This window comes from Thalassophryne amazonica, chromosome 13 (genome assembly GCF_902500255.1).
Source record: "Thalassophryne amazonica chromosome 13, fThaAma1.1, whole genome shotgun sequence".
Lineage (NCBI taxonomy): Eukaryota > Metazoa > Chordata > Actinopteri > Batrachoidiformes > Batrachoididae > Thalassophryne > Thalassophryne amazonica.
Genome location: NC_047115.1, coordinates 72,115,694 through 72,128,538, shown reverse-complemented (window position 1 = coordinate 72,128,538; position 12,845 = coordinate 72,115,694). Strand labels below are relative to the sequence as shown.

The 12,845-nt window shown below is 41.0% G+C and overlaps 1 protein-coding gene across 1 annotated transcript in view; it reads left to right on the top strand.

Moving 5' to 3' along the window:
* Positions 1-12,357, top strand: part of pik3ap1 (phosphoinositide-3-kinase adaptor protein 1) — a 78,609-nt gene extending 66,252 nt beyond the window's left edge. The window contains exons 17-18 of the mRNA XM_034185179.1: positions 4,205-4,308; positions 11,295-12,357. Coding sequence (XP_034041070.1) covers positions 4,205-4,308; positions 11,295-11,412 — 222 coding nt within the window. The 3' untranslated portion in view covers positions 11,413-12,357. The remainder of the gene's footprint in view (positions 1-4,204; positions 4,309-11,294) is intronic.
* The last annotated feature ends 488 nt before the right edge of the window (positions 12,358-12,845 follow it).

The following is a 12,845-nucleotide window of genomic DNA, read 5'->3' as shown; positions in this document are numbered from 1 at the left end:
TTACCGTTTACCATTCCCTCAGTAAGAGCATTGAAAATGGGTTACGGTTGGTTCTTCCAGCATGACAATGACCCAAAACATACATCCACGGCAACTAAGGAGGGGCTCCGTAAGAAGCATTTCAAGGTCCTGGAGTGGCCTGGCCAGTCTCCAGACCTGAACCCAATAGAAAATCTTTGGAGGGAGCTGAAACTCGAAACCTGAAAGATCTGGAGAAGATCTGTATGGAGGAGTGGACCAAAATCCCTGCTGCAGTGTGCAAACTTGGTCAAGAACTACAGGAAACATCTGACCTCTGTAACTGCAAACAAAGGTTTCTGTACCAAATATTAAGATCTGTTTTTCTGTTGTATCAAATACTTATTGCATTCAATAAAAAGCAAATTAATTATTTAAAAATCATACAATGTGATTTTTTTATTTATTCATTTTTATTCTGTCTCTCACAGTTGAAGTGTACCTATGATAAAAATTACAGACCTCTCCATTCTTTGTAGGTGGGAAAACTGACAGTGGATCAAATACTTATTTACGTCACTGTATATTAGTTTCAGTGTGCAGAGTGCACAGGATGTGTGTCAACCCTCTGATGACTTCATTGTTAAATGAGTGTCAATGGCCCATATTGCAACTTTATAGTTCAGGATGTTTGTCCATATGCTCGGTACATGTGTCATCCTACTTCATGGATCACACACTCTGTAAGCAAGAAAGGTACATAGAGCCATCATAGATATATTCTGCTAAAATATGAATGTGTGCAAGGGAGGATATTATACTGAAATAAATTTGCAAAAAGAGACTGCAGAACCATCTTTCTGTTTGTTGTGCAATCGCTGATGCTCAGGACTTTTTCTCTGTGGTTTCTCCGAGTGAATCTTTATCTGCACTTTCATTTTGACACACTCCCACAGAAACACCTGCTGATACTCCCATGATCAGAATTGGTGACACCCGTAAATTCTGCAGAATTGAAAAAAAGTTCAAAAATAAATGCAAATAACTACTTTTGTATAATTACAATGTAAAATACCCAAAGTTAATGAACATTAGCTACCAAAAAAAACAATAAATACACATGCATGACAATAAATACACATGCTAAAGATATGAATGATGAAGTTATTTGGTACACTTCAAATAATTATTTATCTTTCTTGCTGCCCCTGTTTGCTCAGATTAAGTACAGATCCGCATTGGGGTTGGGCACAAGTGCTACCACAGATGCCTTCCTGACACAACTCCAGTTTCACCTGGAGAAGTGAACATGGCCCCTAGTCATCTCAGGAGATTTACTATTCACTAACCAGGATCATCTCTGCTTAGCTTTGGAGATCTAACAGGATCAGGCATACACAGAGCAAACTGGCTGCAATTTTACAGCCAATTTTCTTCAGACAAGTCAGGGGATGGATTTGTAAGTCACTGAATATCATAAGTAAGTCCCTTCAGATGCTCCCTTGTTTTTCACTTGAGGTCTCCACAACAGATCCGAGGTGGATCTGCATGGTGAATTGGCACACATTTTACACCGAATGTCCCTCCTGACACAACTCCACATTACATGTAGAAATGTGGCAGGGGTGGGGTTTGAAACAGGGACTTCCTGCACTGAAACAAAGTGCACTAACCACGTGGCCACCACCCCTGCTAAGCCACTGAATATAATAAATAATAATCAGACATTTCTGATGTCCGCTGATCTGGATCCAAATCACCTCAAAAATGCAGTGGAGTCTTTTCCCTTTTTGCATAAAGGGAAATCTTGATCCAGATCCGGATCACCTTCAAAATTCAATGGAGTCTTCTATCCCCTAATATCTATCTGTGGTGCAAATTTGGTGAGAATCTGTGAAGTGGCTTTTAAGTAATCCTTTAAGCCTGCTTAAAAGGAAAACTTGATCCAGAATCTGGATCCAGATCAACTGCGAATTTGGTGAGAATAAATGAAGTAGTTTTGTCCAGATTCAAGAATCCGGATCTGGATCGCCTCCAAAATTTAACCCCTTAAGCCCTAGAGCCTATTTCACCAAACTCACATACCCATTATGATTTATTTCTCAGCTTGTACAAGGTCAGAAAAGCAAAAGTTTCGATCGGCTAAAAGACAGGTCCTAGGGGATGTTGTGGATGCAAAAAATTGAAAGTAAATAATACTTGGTAGGAGTAAATGAGGTTTTTTTTTTCCCAAAAAATGAATTCTGATTTATGTCTTTATTTGCTTGGCGTTTCAGCTGTGGTTAGTTGATATGTGATTTAAGTGGATACTTTTGTAGAGAAGACTTCGCTTGACATTTTTATGTATAATAAGTGTATGTTGGCGTCAGCATTGGTTGGTTATGAGTGTTCAAATGTTCCAAAACAGGGCAAGTCCCCAAATTTGGGGACTTTAGGGTTTAAGAGGTTAATGGAGTCTTCCTTGGTCTAATAATATCTATATGTTGTGAAAAGTTTATCAAACTCCCTGCAGTAGTTTTGATGTAATCATGCTAACAGACAGACAAATAAATAAATAAACACCAATGATTTTATTACATCCTTGGCAGAGGTAATAATAATTTCTCCAACACAGCCACAAAAGTATATAATGCCTTCAGAGCTGTCATGGTCATTCACTTTCTAAGAACTGCCTATTGCTGACTTGAAACACTGTTTCAAGTCTGCAGTAGGCAGTTTCAATTTCCAGCAACTGGAAAACACCAACACTCTTGACTGTGGCAGACAGATGAGTATTTCTGGTTGAGTGGGGCGGATGGACCAGTTGTCTGCCTCGGTAGAGTTGCCAATGAGGATGCAGGATAGTTGTGTAATATTGTGAATGTGATGACACACTACAATAGTGCATGATGTTGAATCCCAAATCAATTTCCAAGACATATTTTATGACTCAGAAATGTTCATTTATCCCTCCCTTGATAGAAAGAAAACCGTCTATGAAATAGACACACCGGGACAACTAGGCCCTTGCCCTTAGTGATTGTCCAGGCAGGCTGGAATTTGAACCGAGGATCCCCTGGTTTCAAGTCCAATGCTAGACCATCACCTCCCCTTGTACTGAAACCACTCCTTTGATATCTTGGCTGTGTGCTTAGGGTCATTGTCCTGCTGAAAGATGAACCGTTGTCCCAGTCTGAGGTCAAGAGCGCTCTGGAGCAGGTTTTCATCCAGGATGTCTCTGTACATTGCTGCATTCATCGTTCCCTCAATCCTCACTAGTCTCTCAGTTCCTGCTGCTGAAAAACATCCCCACAGCAGATTTGTGCCTCGAGACAATCCTGTCTCGGAGGTCTACAGACAGTTTCTTTGACTTCTTGCTTGGTTTGTGCTCTGACATGCACCATCAACTGTGGGACCTTATATGTGGACAGGTTTGTGTCTTTCCAATTTATGTCCAATCAACTGAATTTACCCCAGGTGGATTCCAATTAAGCTGTAGAAACATCTCAAGGATGATCAGAGCTTCATGGGAAAGGCTGTGAATACTTATGTGCATGTGATTTCATAGTTGTTGGGGTTTTTTTAAATAATTTTGCAAAAAAAAAAAAAAAAAAAAACTTTTTCACATTGCCATTATCACATTGTTATCATCATGATCTCTCTAAAGTCTACACAGAATAATGTGTGTAGAATTTTGAGGGGAAATAAACTAAATTCCATTTTGGAATAAGGCTGTAAAAACAAATGTATTAAAAAAAATGTGGAAAAAGTGCAGTGCTGTGAATACTTTCTGGATGCACCGTACCTGGAGAACAGGCACAGGTGGACTTTAACTGTGAACCTTCTGTTTTGGAAGCAGTGCCCTCACCACTTGCACCACTCTGCAAAACTGGTTAATTGGCATTTATTTCTGAGCATATTATAAAATGCAGAGGTGTCAGTAATTCTCACCAAGACTGTGCAGTTAGTTTCTTAAGTGGGATGTTGGCACCTTACAGACTGGTGCCAACATTATTTAATTTGCAGAGAAACTACCAAAGTACAAATGAACAATAATATGTGCTACACAACACAGACTTGTTTGTCTTTTGTCATGTTTTGTTGAAGAATTCTGCAGATGTTTTCAGTCTTAGAAAGGTCATTCTCTATATTTGTTCTACTGTAACCTTTGAAGGAGTGCCAGAAGCACACCTTCATGTTCAGTGGTCACACGCTATGCAGGCTGGCAATCACTGAGATGTTCACCATGTGTTATTTTATGTTGAAGGACCAAATGGAAAGCCTCCCTCCTCCTCCGCGACCTCCTCCACGGCATTCTGATGCTCCATCTGTCATGCCTCCACCCAGGATACCGCCACGAATCCCAGAACGGTCAGTCCAGACAAGAGTGCTGATTCAGTTTATGTGATCTTCAAGTGCGGTGAAGTGCCTTAGCTCTGTGGATTCATTGTGGGGTGCTTTAATGAGCTTCTGCACTGAAGGAAGTAAGGAATGTGAACAGGTGTGGGGTGAACTCATGTTATACCATGTCAGAATCAGATTGTACTGCAGTAAGATGTTCATTCATTAATTTTTTTGCTGCTTATCCAGGTCCACATCAGTGGCAGTAAGATGTGTGCACTCTATAGTGGAACTTCTGAACATGACAAGTTCTTTGAGAGATGTTCTTTGAGAGATCACTAGGGATGGTGTGAGAACCAGGCTATTACCCAAGATCAGTGACTGATCTGGCGCCAAAGGGCAGGTGCCTGAAATGTTATTTCCGACATGTGGTAGCAATAAATTTAGAAGTAATAATAGAAATAATTAGCATCTGGTGTGCAGGCAGTGTGTTTCTCCATTTATCACATTTATCACACTTACAGTTTAATACTTTGGATGTATGTGCATTTTCCAGTTTGATCTTGCATAATCAGAATCACTGACTCATTAATTACAGTCCATTTTACTATAACCATATATAGTCCCATGTAAAATGAGACTGTATATGTTTGCTTAGCAGTGAGATTTCTGTATTCGCTTATTCTGACTATACTCTGGTTTTCTTTGTTTTATTTCATTCATATGGCCTTTGCAGATGGTCACCTCATTAAGTCTGGTCTGCTTGAGGTTTCTTCCTGTAATCAAAAAAAAAAAAAGAAAAAATGCCTGAGGAAGTGCTTCACTGCCACTGTTGACAATTGAGAGAAGGGAGCTGAGTAGGATAAGGAGTTGGGCTACCGATAAATAGACCTGGGTTAGATTCCTGCTCACACTACTATGTGTGTGTGTTGGACAAGGCACTTCATTTGCATTGTTTAATTCCATCCAACTGAAAATGGGTACCAGGCATGGCTGGGGAAGTAACCTATGTCAGACTGGGATCCCATCCACAGGCAGTGTTGCCATAGTTACTTTGAAAAGTAATCCAATTACTGATTACTCCTTGAAAAAGTAACTTAGTTACTTTACTGATTACTCAATTGTAAAAGTAAATAAGTTAGATTACTAGTTACTTTTTTAGTTACTTTCCCCAGCTGCCGACAACAACCCTCTGCCACCTCAACATGACAGTGTCACCCTTTCTTGACTTCAATGAAAATAAATACTTGTTTTATAAAACGTAAAATAAAGACCTCTTTCTTGACCACATATTTAACTGCTGACAGCACTGTAACAGTAAAACTTGCAATTTCTAACCTACATTTTTATAAATGTAACTATTAAATTCTTTTTAACATTTTTCTAACATTTAAATTCTCTATAAACATTTTACTTGTCAAAATTATTATTATTATAAGTAGTATTAGTAGTTGTAGTAAAAAAACGGCTTCAAAACTGGACCTTTAATCTAGGGGTGTTGTGGGGGGCACATCCTTGCCCCACGCCCCCATTCCATCTGGATTCGCCCCTGCTTTGGTGTTTGAGCACAAAGAATGGATAAGATTTATTTATGCAGAAAACATGACCAGATTTACAGGTAAGAAAGTTTTATTGCATTTTCACATTATGTGGTCCTCAGAAAGAGAGTTTAGGTGCATTTGAGTGGAAAAAAGTGTTAGTTGTTGACACGTCATGGAGGATCAGCTGTTTTTAGTGAGCAGATACAGAGTGGCTCAGCTCAGAATTCTAAATAAAGGAGAAAAAAAACATAAAAATGACTTTGTAAAGCTCAGTGTAGGTGTACTGTTGTCATCGCGTCGTAGCTGCTGCAGAAAACCGTGGATGAAATGCACAGCTCACTTAAAGTGGGCAGTTCAGTCGAACCCCGACCCCCTGCCCACGGACCACGTTTAATGCTGCTATCGAACCACAATGCAAAAATAATAGTAACGCACAGTGACTTGGAGAAGTAAGTTTAATCTGATTATTGATTTGGACAGATTAACACGTTAGATTACTTGTTACTAAAAAAAAGTGGTCAGATTAGAGTAACGCATTACTAAGTAACGCGTTACCAGCATCACTGTCCACAGGGAATCGTAGACTCTCATTGACCTCATGTGTAAGAGTCCAGCAACATGCAACCAATAACCACTGGCCTCAGGGCCTACATAGTTCTTGCTTTTTCTTCTTCTATCACCAATGTTTTTAGAATGGGGTGCATATAGTCATTTTAATATGATACAGAATTTCAAAGTGCTATAGCGAATGTTCTTTGATGACAACACCCCTGAAAGCTACTGGGGACTGCATGGGAATCACCAATGCAGCTCTTCTCTTTTATTGTTTTTCATTTTACCTACAATGAAAACAGAAGACGATATGGAGAAAATGTCAGAAAAAGGCATGAAAGAGAATTAATGAAACATGAGCTACAGACGAGTGAAAGTCAAGCCCACACTGCCTGTCATCTCTGAGTGAGAGAGGATGCAGATTGTGACAGTGATACTGTGAAAAACACCTAAACACGTCACCCACACAGATACAAGTGTGCACAGGCATTTGAAAATGAAACAGAAAAAGTGTAAAAGTGGCTTTGTTTGTTTACTACAGTATAACTGAGTGGATTCCTGTAAGTCAAAGTCAGGTTTGTTGCATTTGAAAGATAAAGGTGGTTTTCTGTCTCATCTCTTTAATTACAATGTGGGTAATGTACTGTACAGTAGCACATCTGCTTTAAATAGAAATGCATTCAGCTTTTGCATATATTGCAATACTGTCGACACTAATACATACCTGTGCACTAACAAGCATCATTCAACTGAGCTTTTTGTCACTTTTAAGTTAAAAACAAACCAAAAAAAAACTTTAAAAGCACTGAGTGCAGGCTCGTTTGAATTAGAAAGCTGCATAGAGACACTGTATTTAATTACATTACATTTTATTACGCAAGGTTGGGTAGGATTACTTTCAAAGAATACATGTGGATTACATGTATGTATTTACACTCAACAAAAATATAAACGCAACACTTTTGGTTTTGCTCCCATTTTGTATGAGATGAACTCAAAGATCTAAAACTTTTTCCACATACACAATATCACCATTTCCCTCAAATATTGTTCACAAACCAGTCGAAATCTGTGATAGTGAGCACTTCTCCTTTGCTGAGATAATCCATCCCACCTCACAGGTGTGCCATATCAAGATGCTGATTAGACACCATGATTAGTGCACAGGTGTGCCTTAGACTGTCCACAATAAAAGGCCACTCTGAAAGGTGCAGTTTTATCACACAGCACAATGCCACAGATGTCGCAAGATTTGAGGGAGCGTGCAATTGGCATGCTGACAGCAGGAATGTCAACTACAGCTGTTGCTTGTGTATTGAATGTTCATTTCTCTACCATAAGCCGTCTCCAAAGGCGTTTCAGAGAATTTGGCAGTACATCCAACCAGCCTCACAACCGCAGACCACGTGTAACCACACCAGCCCAGGACCTCCACATCCAGCATGTTCACCTCCAAGATCGTCTGAGACCAGCCACTCGGACAGCTGCTGAAACAATCGGTTTGCATAACCAAAGAATTTCTGCACAAACTGTCAGAAACCGTCTCAGGGAAGCTCATCTGCATGCTCGTCATCCTCATCGGGGTCTCGACCTGACTCCAGTTCGTCGTCGTAACCGACTTGAGTGGGCAAATGCTCACATTCGCTGGTGTTTGGCACATTGGAGAGGTGTTCTCTTCATGGATGAATCCCGGTTCACACTGTTCAGGGCAGATGGCAGACAGCGTGTGTGGCGACGTGTGGGTGAGCGGTTTTCCGATGTCAATGTTGTGGATCGAGTGGCCCATGGTGGCGGTGGGGTTATGGTATGGGCAGGCATCTGTTATGGACGAAGAACACAGGTGCATTTTATTGATGGCATTTTGAATGCACAGAGATACCGTGACGAGATCCTGAGGCCCATTGTTGTGCCATACATCCAAGAACATCACCTCATGTTGCAGCAGGATAATGCACGGCCCCATGTTGCAAGGATCTGTACACAATTCTTGGAAGCTGAAAATGTCTCAGTTCTTGCATGGCCAGCATACTCACCGGACATGTCACCCATTGAGCATGTTTGGGATGCTCTGGACCGGCGTATATGACAGCGTGTACAAGTTCCTGCCAATATCCAGCAACTTCACACAGCCATTGAAGAGGAGTGGACCAACATTCTACAGGCCACAATTGACAACCTGATCAACTCTATGCGAAGGAGATGTGTTGCACTGCATGAGGCAAATGGTGGTCACACCAGATACTGACTGGTATTCCCCCCCCCAATAAAACAAAACTGCACCTTTCAGAGTGGCCTTTTGTTGTGGGCAGTCTAAGGCACACCTGTGCACTAATCATGGTGTCTAATCAGCATCTTGATATGCCACACCTGTGAGGTGGGATGGATTATCTCAGCAAAGGAGAAGTGGTCACTGACACAGATTTAGACTGGTTTGTAAACAATATTTGAGGGAAATGATGATATTGTGTATGTGGAAAAAGTTTTAGATCTTTGAGTTCATCTCATACAAAATGGGAGCAAAACCAAAAGTGTTGCATTTATATTTTTATTGAGTGTACATACATTTGGATTACTTGTAATCTGATTACTTTTGGATTACATTTCAAAGTAATCCTACCCAACCCTGTTATTACGTCCACCAAGGACATAATAAAATCATTAGCGTTTATTTATTTGTCTGTCTGTCTGACTGTTAATAAGATTATGTCAAAAGTACTACATGGATTTTGACAAAATTGTCACCACAGATACATATTAGGCCATGGAAGAACCCATTCAATTTTGGAGGTTTATATATGCTTTGTAGGATTACTTCAAAACTACTTCACAGATTCTCACCAAATTTGCACCACAGATAGATATTAGGGCATGGAAGACTCCACTGCATTTTGGAGGGGATCCAGATCCAGCTTGGCGGATTTCAGAAATCTCTGTTTGCTCTTGTTTTATTTTGATTTTCATTTTGAGCAATATTCCTTCAGTGTTTTCAGTCTTCGAGTCATGTTTTATTCACATTAGTGACTGACAGCATACACTTTACTTTGTGTATTAAAAAGGGAAGGGCTGAAATTTTGATGCTGCAACAACTGTGTTGTCAATGTGGAGCTCATGTGTCAAACCACTAACTGGGTAGCAGGCTGATGTTACATGATGAGCACATCATAAACTGAGAATTAACCAGGTGCAAAAAAAAAGGGAAGAAGAGCAGACCTGATGAGTGCCTTCCCAAGTTTCCTTAAAAGTAAATAAAAACACCAATTTGATAACCCTTGACCACAATATATGAGCTGGTCTTCACATAGAACATCAAGATTTGGAGCATACACTGGTGCTACATGTAGCTGCATCCTCCACACTATGGAGCTGTTGTGATTCCTGCATGCCAAAAACTTAGGCAGGCAACTGGTCCATCCCTGCTGCTCATAAGTAACCATCTGTCTGCCACATCCAGGTGAAACGTGTGCATCCCGTTGACTTTATAGAGCAGCTGGGGTCCATAACACTGTGGCACCTACCTTCTGAGTCATGCACAGAGAGATGCGTAGCATATCTAAAATCTCATAGTTGATGTTCCATCATGATGCCAGTGTCATCTGTGTCAATCAACTCTTCATTTGAAGCAAAGTCATTTCAGCTGTACCTATGGGTCCTCCAGGGACCAACTATTAAAGACATCTAGTCTTTGGTCACTGGTTAGGGTCCAAGTCCCACTAACATACAGTACTGCAGGAAACACCAAGACCTGAAACACATTTTTGGCCAAACACCTCTGTCCTGTGAACTCATGTCTCATAAGTTCCCACAACCCTTCACTGTGAATAGATAAACTTTTGATGACCGAGTACAGGAACCCATTAAAAGACTGGATCTAGTCTTGATCCAGGTCAGTCAGAAATGTAGACATGCCAGTTCCTCACTTAGCTTATCAGGTACTACAATTGGGGCATCCATTGAGTCTGTAAAGATCAGATCATTGACCACAAATTCAAGATCCATAAACTTTCTAAGCCAAACAAGGCACCAAAGCTACTGGTTTCCACAACCATACCCAACAAGGAGGACATGCAAGCGCTGAACAGGCTTAAGCTGAGACACATCTCTCAAAAGCACTCATAGATCCTGTGTCAGTTGAGCTCATAGCACTTGGTTTTACAATTCCATGTTGTAATTGGCAGTCGTGGTCATCAAGTAGTCAGTCTTCTTCCTTGGTGTTTCAGTGGTAGGCCTATGACACCACGACACCTCCAGTTGCTACAACAATTCACGCACACCAGTGGCTGAAAGACTGAGTGTGCGCTGTGCAAATCCATCGACACCTCTCGCGGCAGGTGTTGGCCAAATTCCAGGTGACACACACAAACATCTAACACCGCTTGCATGGCACTTAGAAAATGTGTGGTCATTCGCACTATTAACACGACAACAGTCTGCAGACAATCATTGTCAAGCTGGCACGAACTCTCGCATCGGGACTGAATCTGCCCGTCAGCGCGACGTTTTGTGGTGCACTAATTAGAACTGTTTTGTGCTGTTTCGCCATATTTGACCAAACTTTGCACTATGTGTGAAGGGGCCCTAAACACAGAAATGCTTTGCAAAGCTTCTTAATACAACAGAGGTACTAACAGCCAAATGGAAGTACTTGCAAAAGTCTGGAGGATTTTAACTGGCTTCTTCGCTTCAGTGCATTGCAGATATTAAAATGCGAAAATATGGTTCATTGAATTGATTCTGATGATGATATCTGATTTGAAAGTGCTTTCTCCTTTTCTTCATGTTGGTATTTGTTGAATTTGAAATCCATGAAGTCAATTTTTTTAATTGAACTGTGGCTGATAGATAATTTATTAGTTTTTGATTTATTTATTTTATTTGTTGTTTGGTTTTGTTTCAGCAGAGTATTGTATTTGCCGTTTCTTGCAGGGTACCTGAGAAAATGCTCCATGAGCATTACACATCCTGCCCAACTCGAGCACTTCCTCAAAGACCCACTCCCAGAGCCACAGATTCTGCACCCCCTTTGCCTCGCCGTATGCGGTGACGACACACATTCACTGTGAGGGCGATTTGTCTCCTAAAGTCATGCAGCTTTTATAGTGGCAAGTTTTTGGAAGCATGTGAAAGACAGTGTGTCCTTCTGGAAACATCACGAAACAACAAGTTCAACCTCAGCTGAGGACATGACAATTTTTACTCAATGTTTGATTTTTTTTTTTCCTTGTTTACAAGGATTATTGCTTCAGTTGCTTCCACATAGCATTTATTCTCTGCATGCGTGCCTGTGGATATGCGTGTGCCCAGGGCGGGCAGGCGTGCGTGAGTGCAGCAGAGGGAAGACAAGGGTGTGACATTAATTTTTGCAGTTGCTGTTGAATGCAGGAATTTTTTAGGCGTTTTTGTATTATTTTTCTGACATTTTGACCTTAATGTATGTATGCTAGACTGTTCATTCTGGGGGGTATAGTTTGAATTTCAAAACAGACGGCTGATGATGTCTTCCGGTAACTGTTGTCCCGTTTACACCAGACTGAGACCTGTATAAGACCTACAAGATTGTGACATTTTGTCACTCTCACAAGTCTTGGCTGGTCTCTGCTGGGATCTGTTATTTCCATTTACACCGAGCTTGCATTGCAACTGAATTGTGCAAAAAATATGTTAATATCCGCGATCATTGATGCAACCCCATGCAGAGTCAATTGAGAGTGTATTACGACCCACAGGATCAAGCTGAGAGTGAGTTGGGACATGTGAGACTGATTATGAGACCCATGTATCTGTTAACTGGTTGCACAACTTGTGCAAGTGTTTAAAATGGTTCAATACACTCACGCAGCTGCTGGAGACCCATGGGGAGTGATGGCGACCAAGAGGGATCTTTGATGCGACCATGGAGACACCATTGTGACCAGCCTGAAGCCCCAGTGGGAGTCAGTGAGAGTGATGGCAAGCAGAGGCCATTGTTCGATCGCAACTCGGTCGTGGACTCGGTGTAAACGGGATGTTTTGTCAACATGATGCCTGTTGTTGAATAAGAAATTAATTTAGTCGCATGAGACATTTTTATTTGGCATGTCGGGAAGTGTTGCTAAGACAATTTTTAAAGACCTTGTTTCATTTAAGTGTGTCGGTAATTTATTTTGGCACCATTATTATGTACATAATATGGGCAGAGTGGAAGGTTCTCAGTTCAGTACCAGCCCTGCCAATCCTTCATGTAATGTAGAGTGGCATCAGGAAGACTTCTGCCAAATCAACATGCAGATCAGATCTGGTGTGGTGACCCTGAGGAAAAAGACAGAAGACAAAAGGACTTATAGTACTATACTGTAGATAATGTATTATTACACATATGCAGCAGTACACTGCAATGTCACTAATGCAGAGAGCGCATTCCACAGGACCAGGGCACAATAAGAGAAGGCTCTATTTCCCACAGACTTTTTATTCACCCCAGGGACACAAAGAAAATCT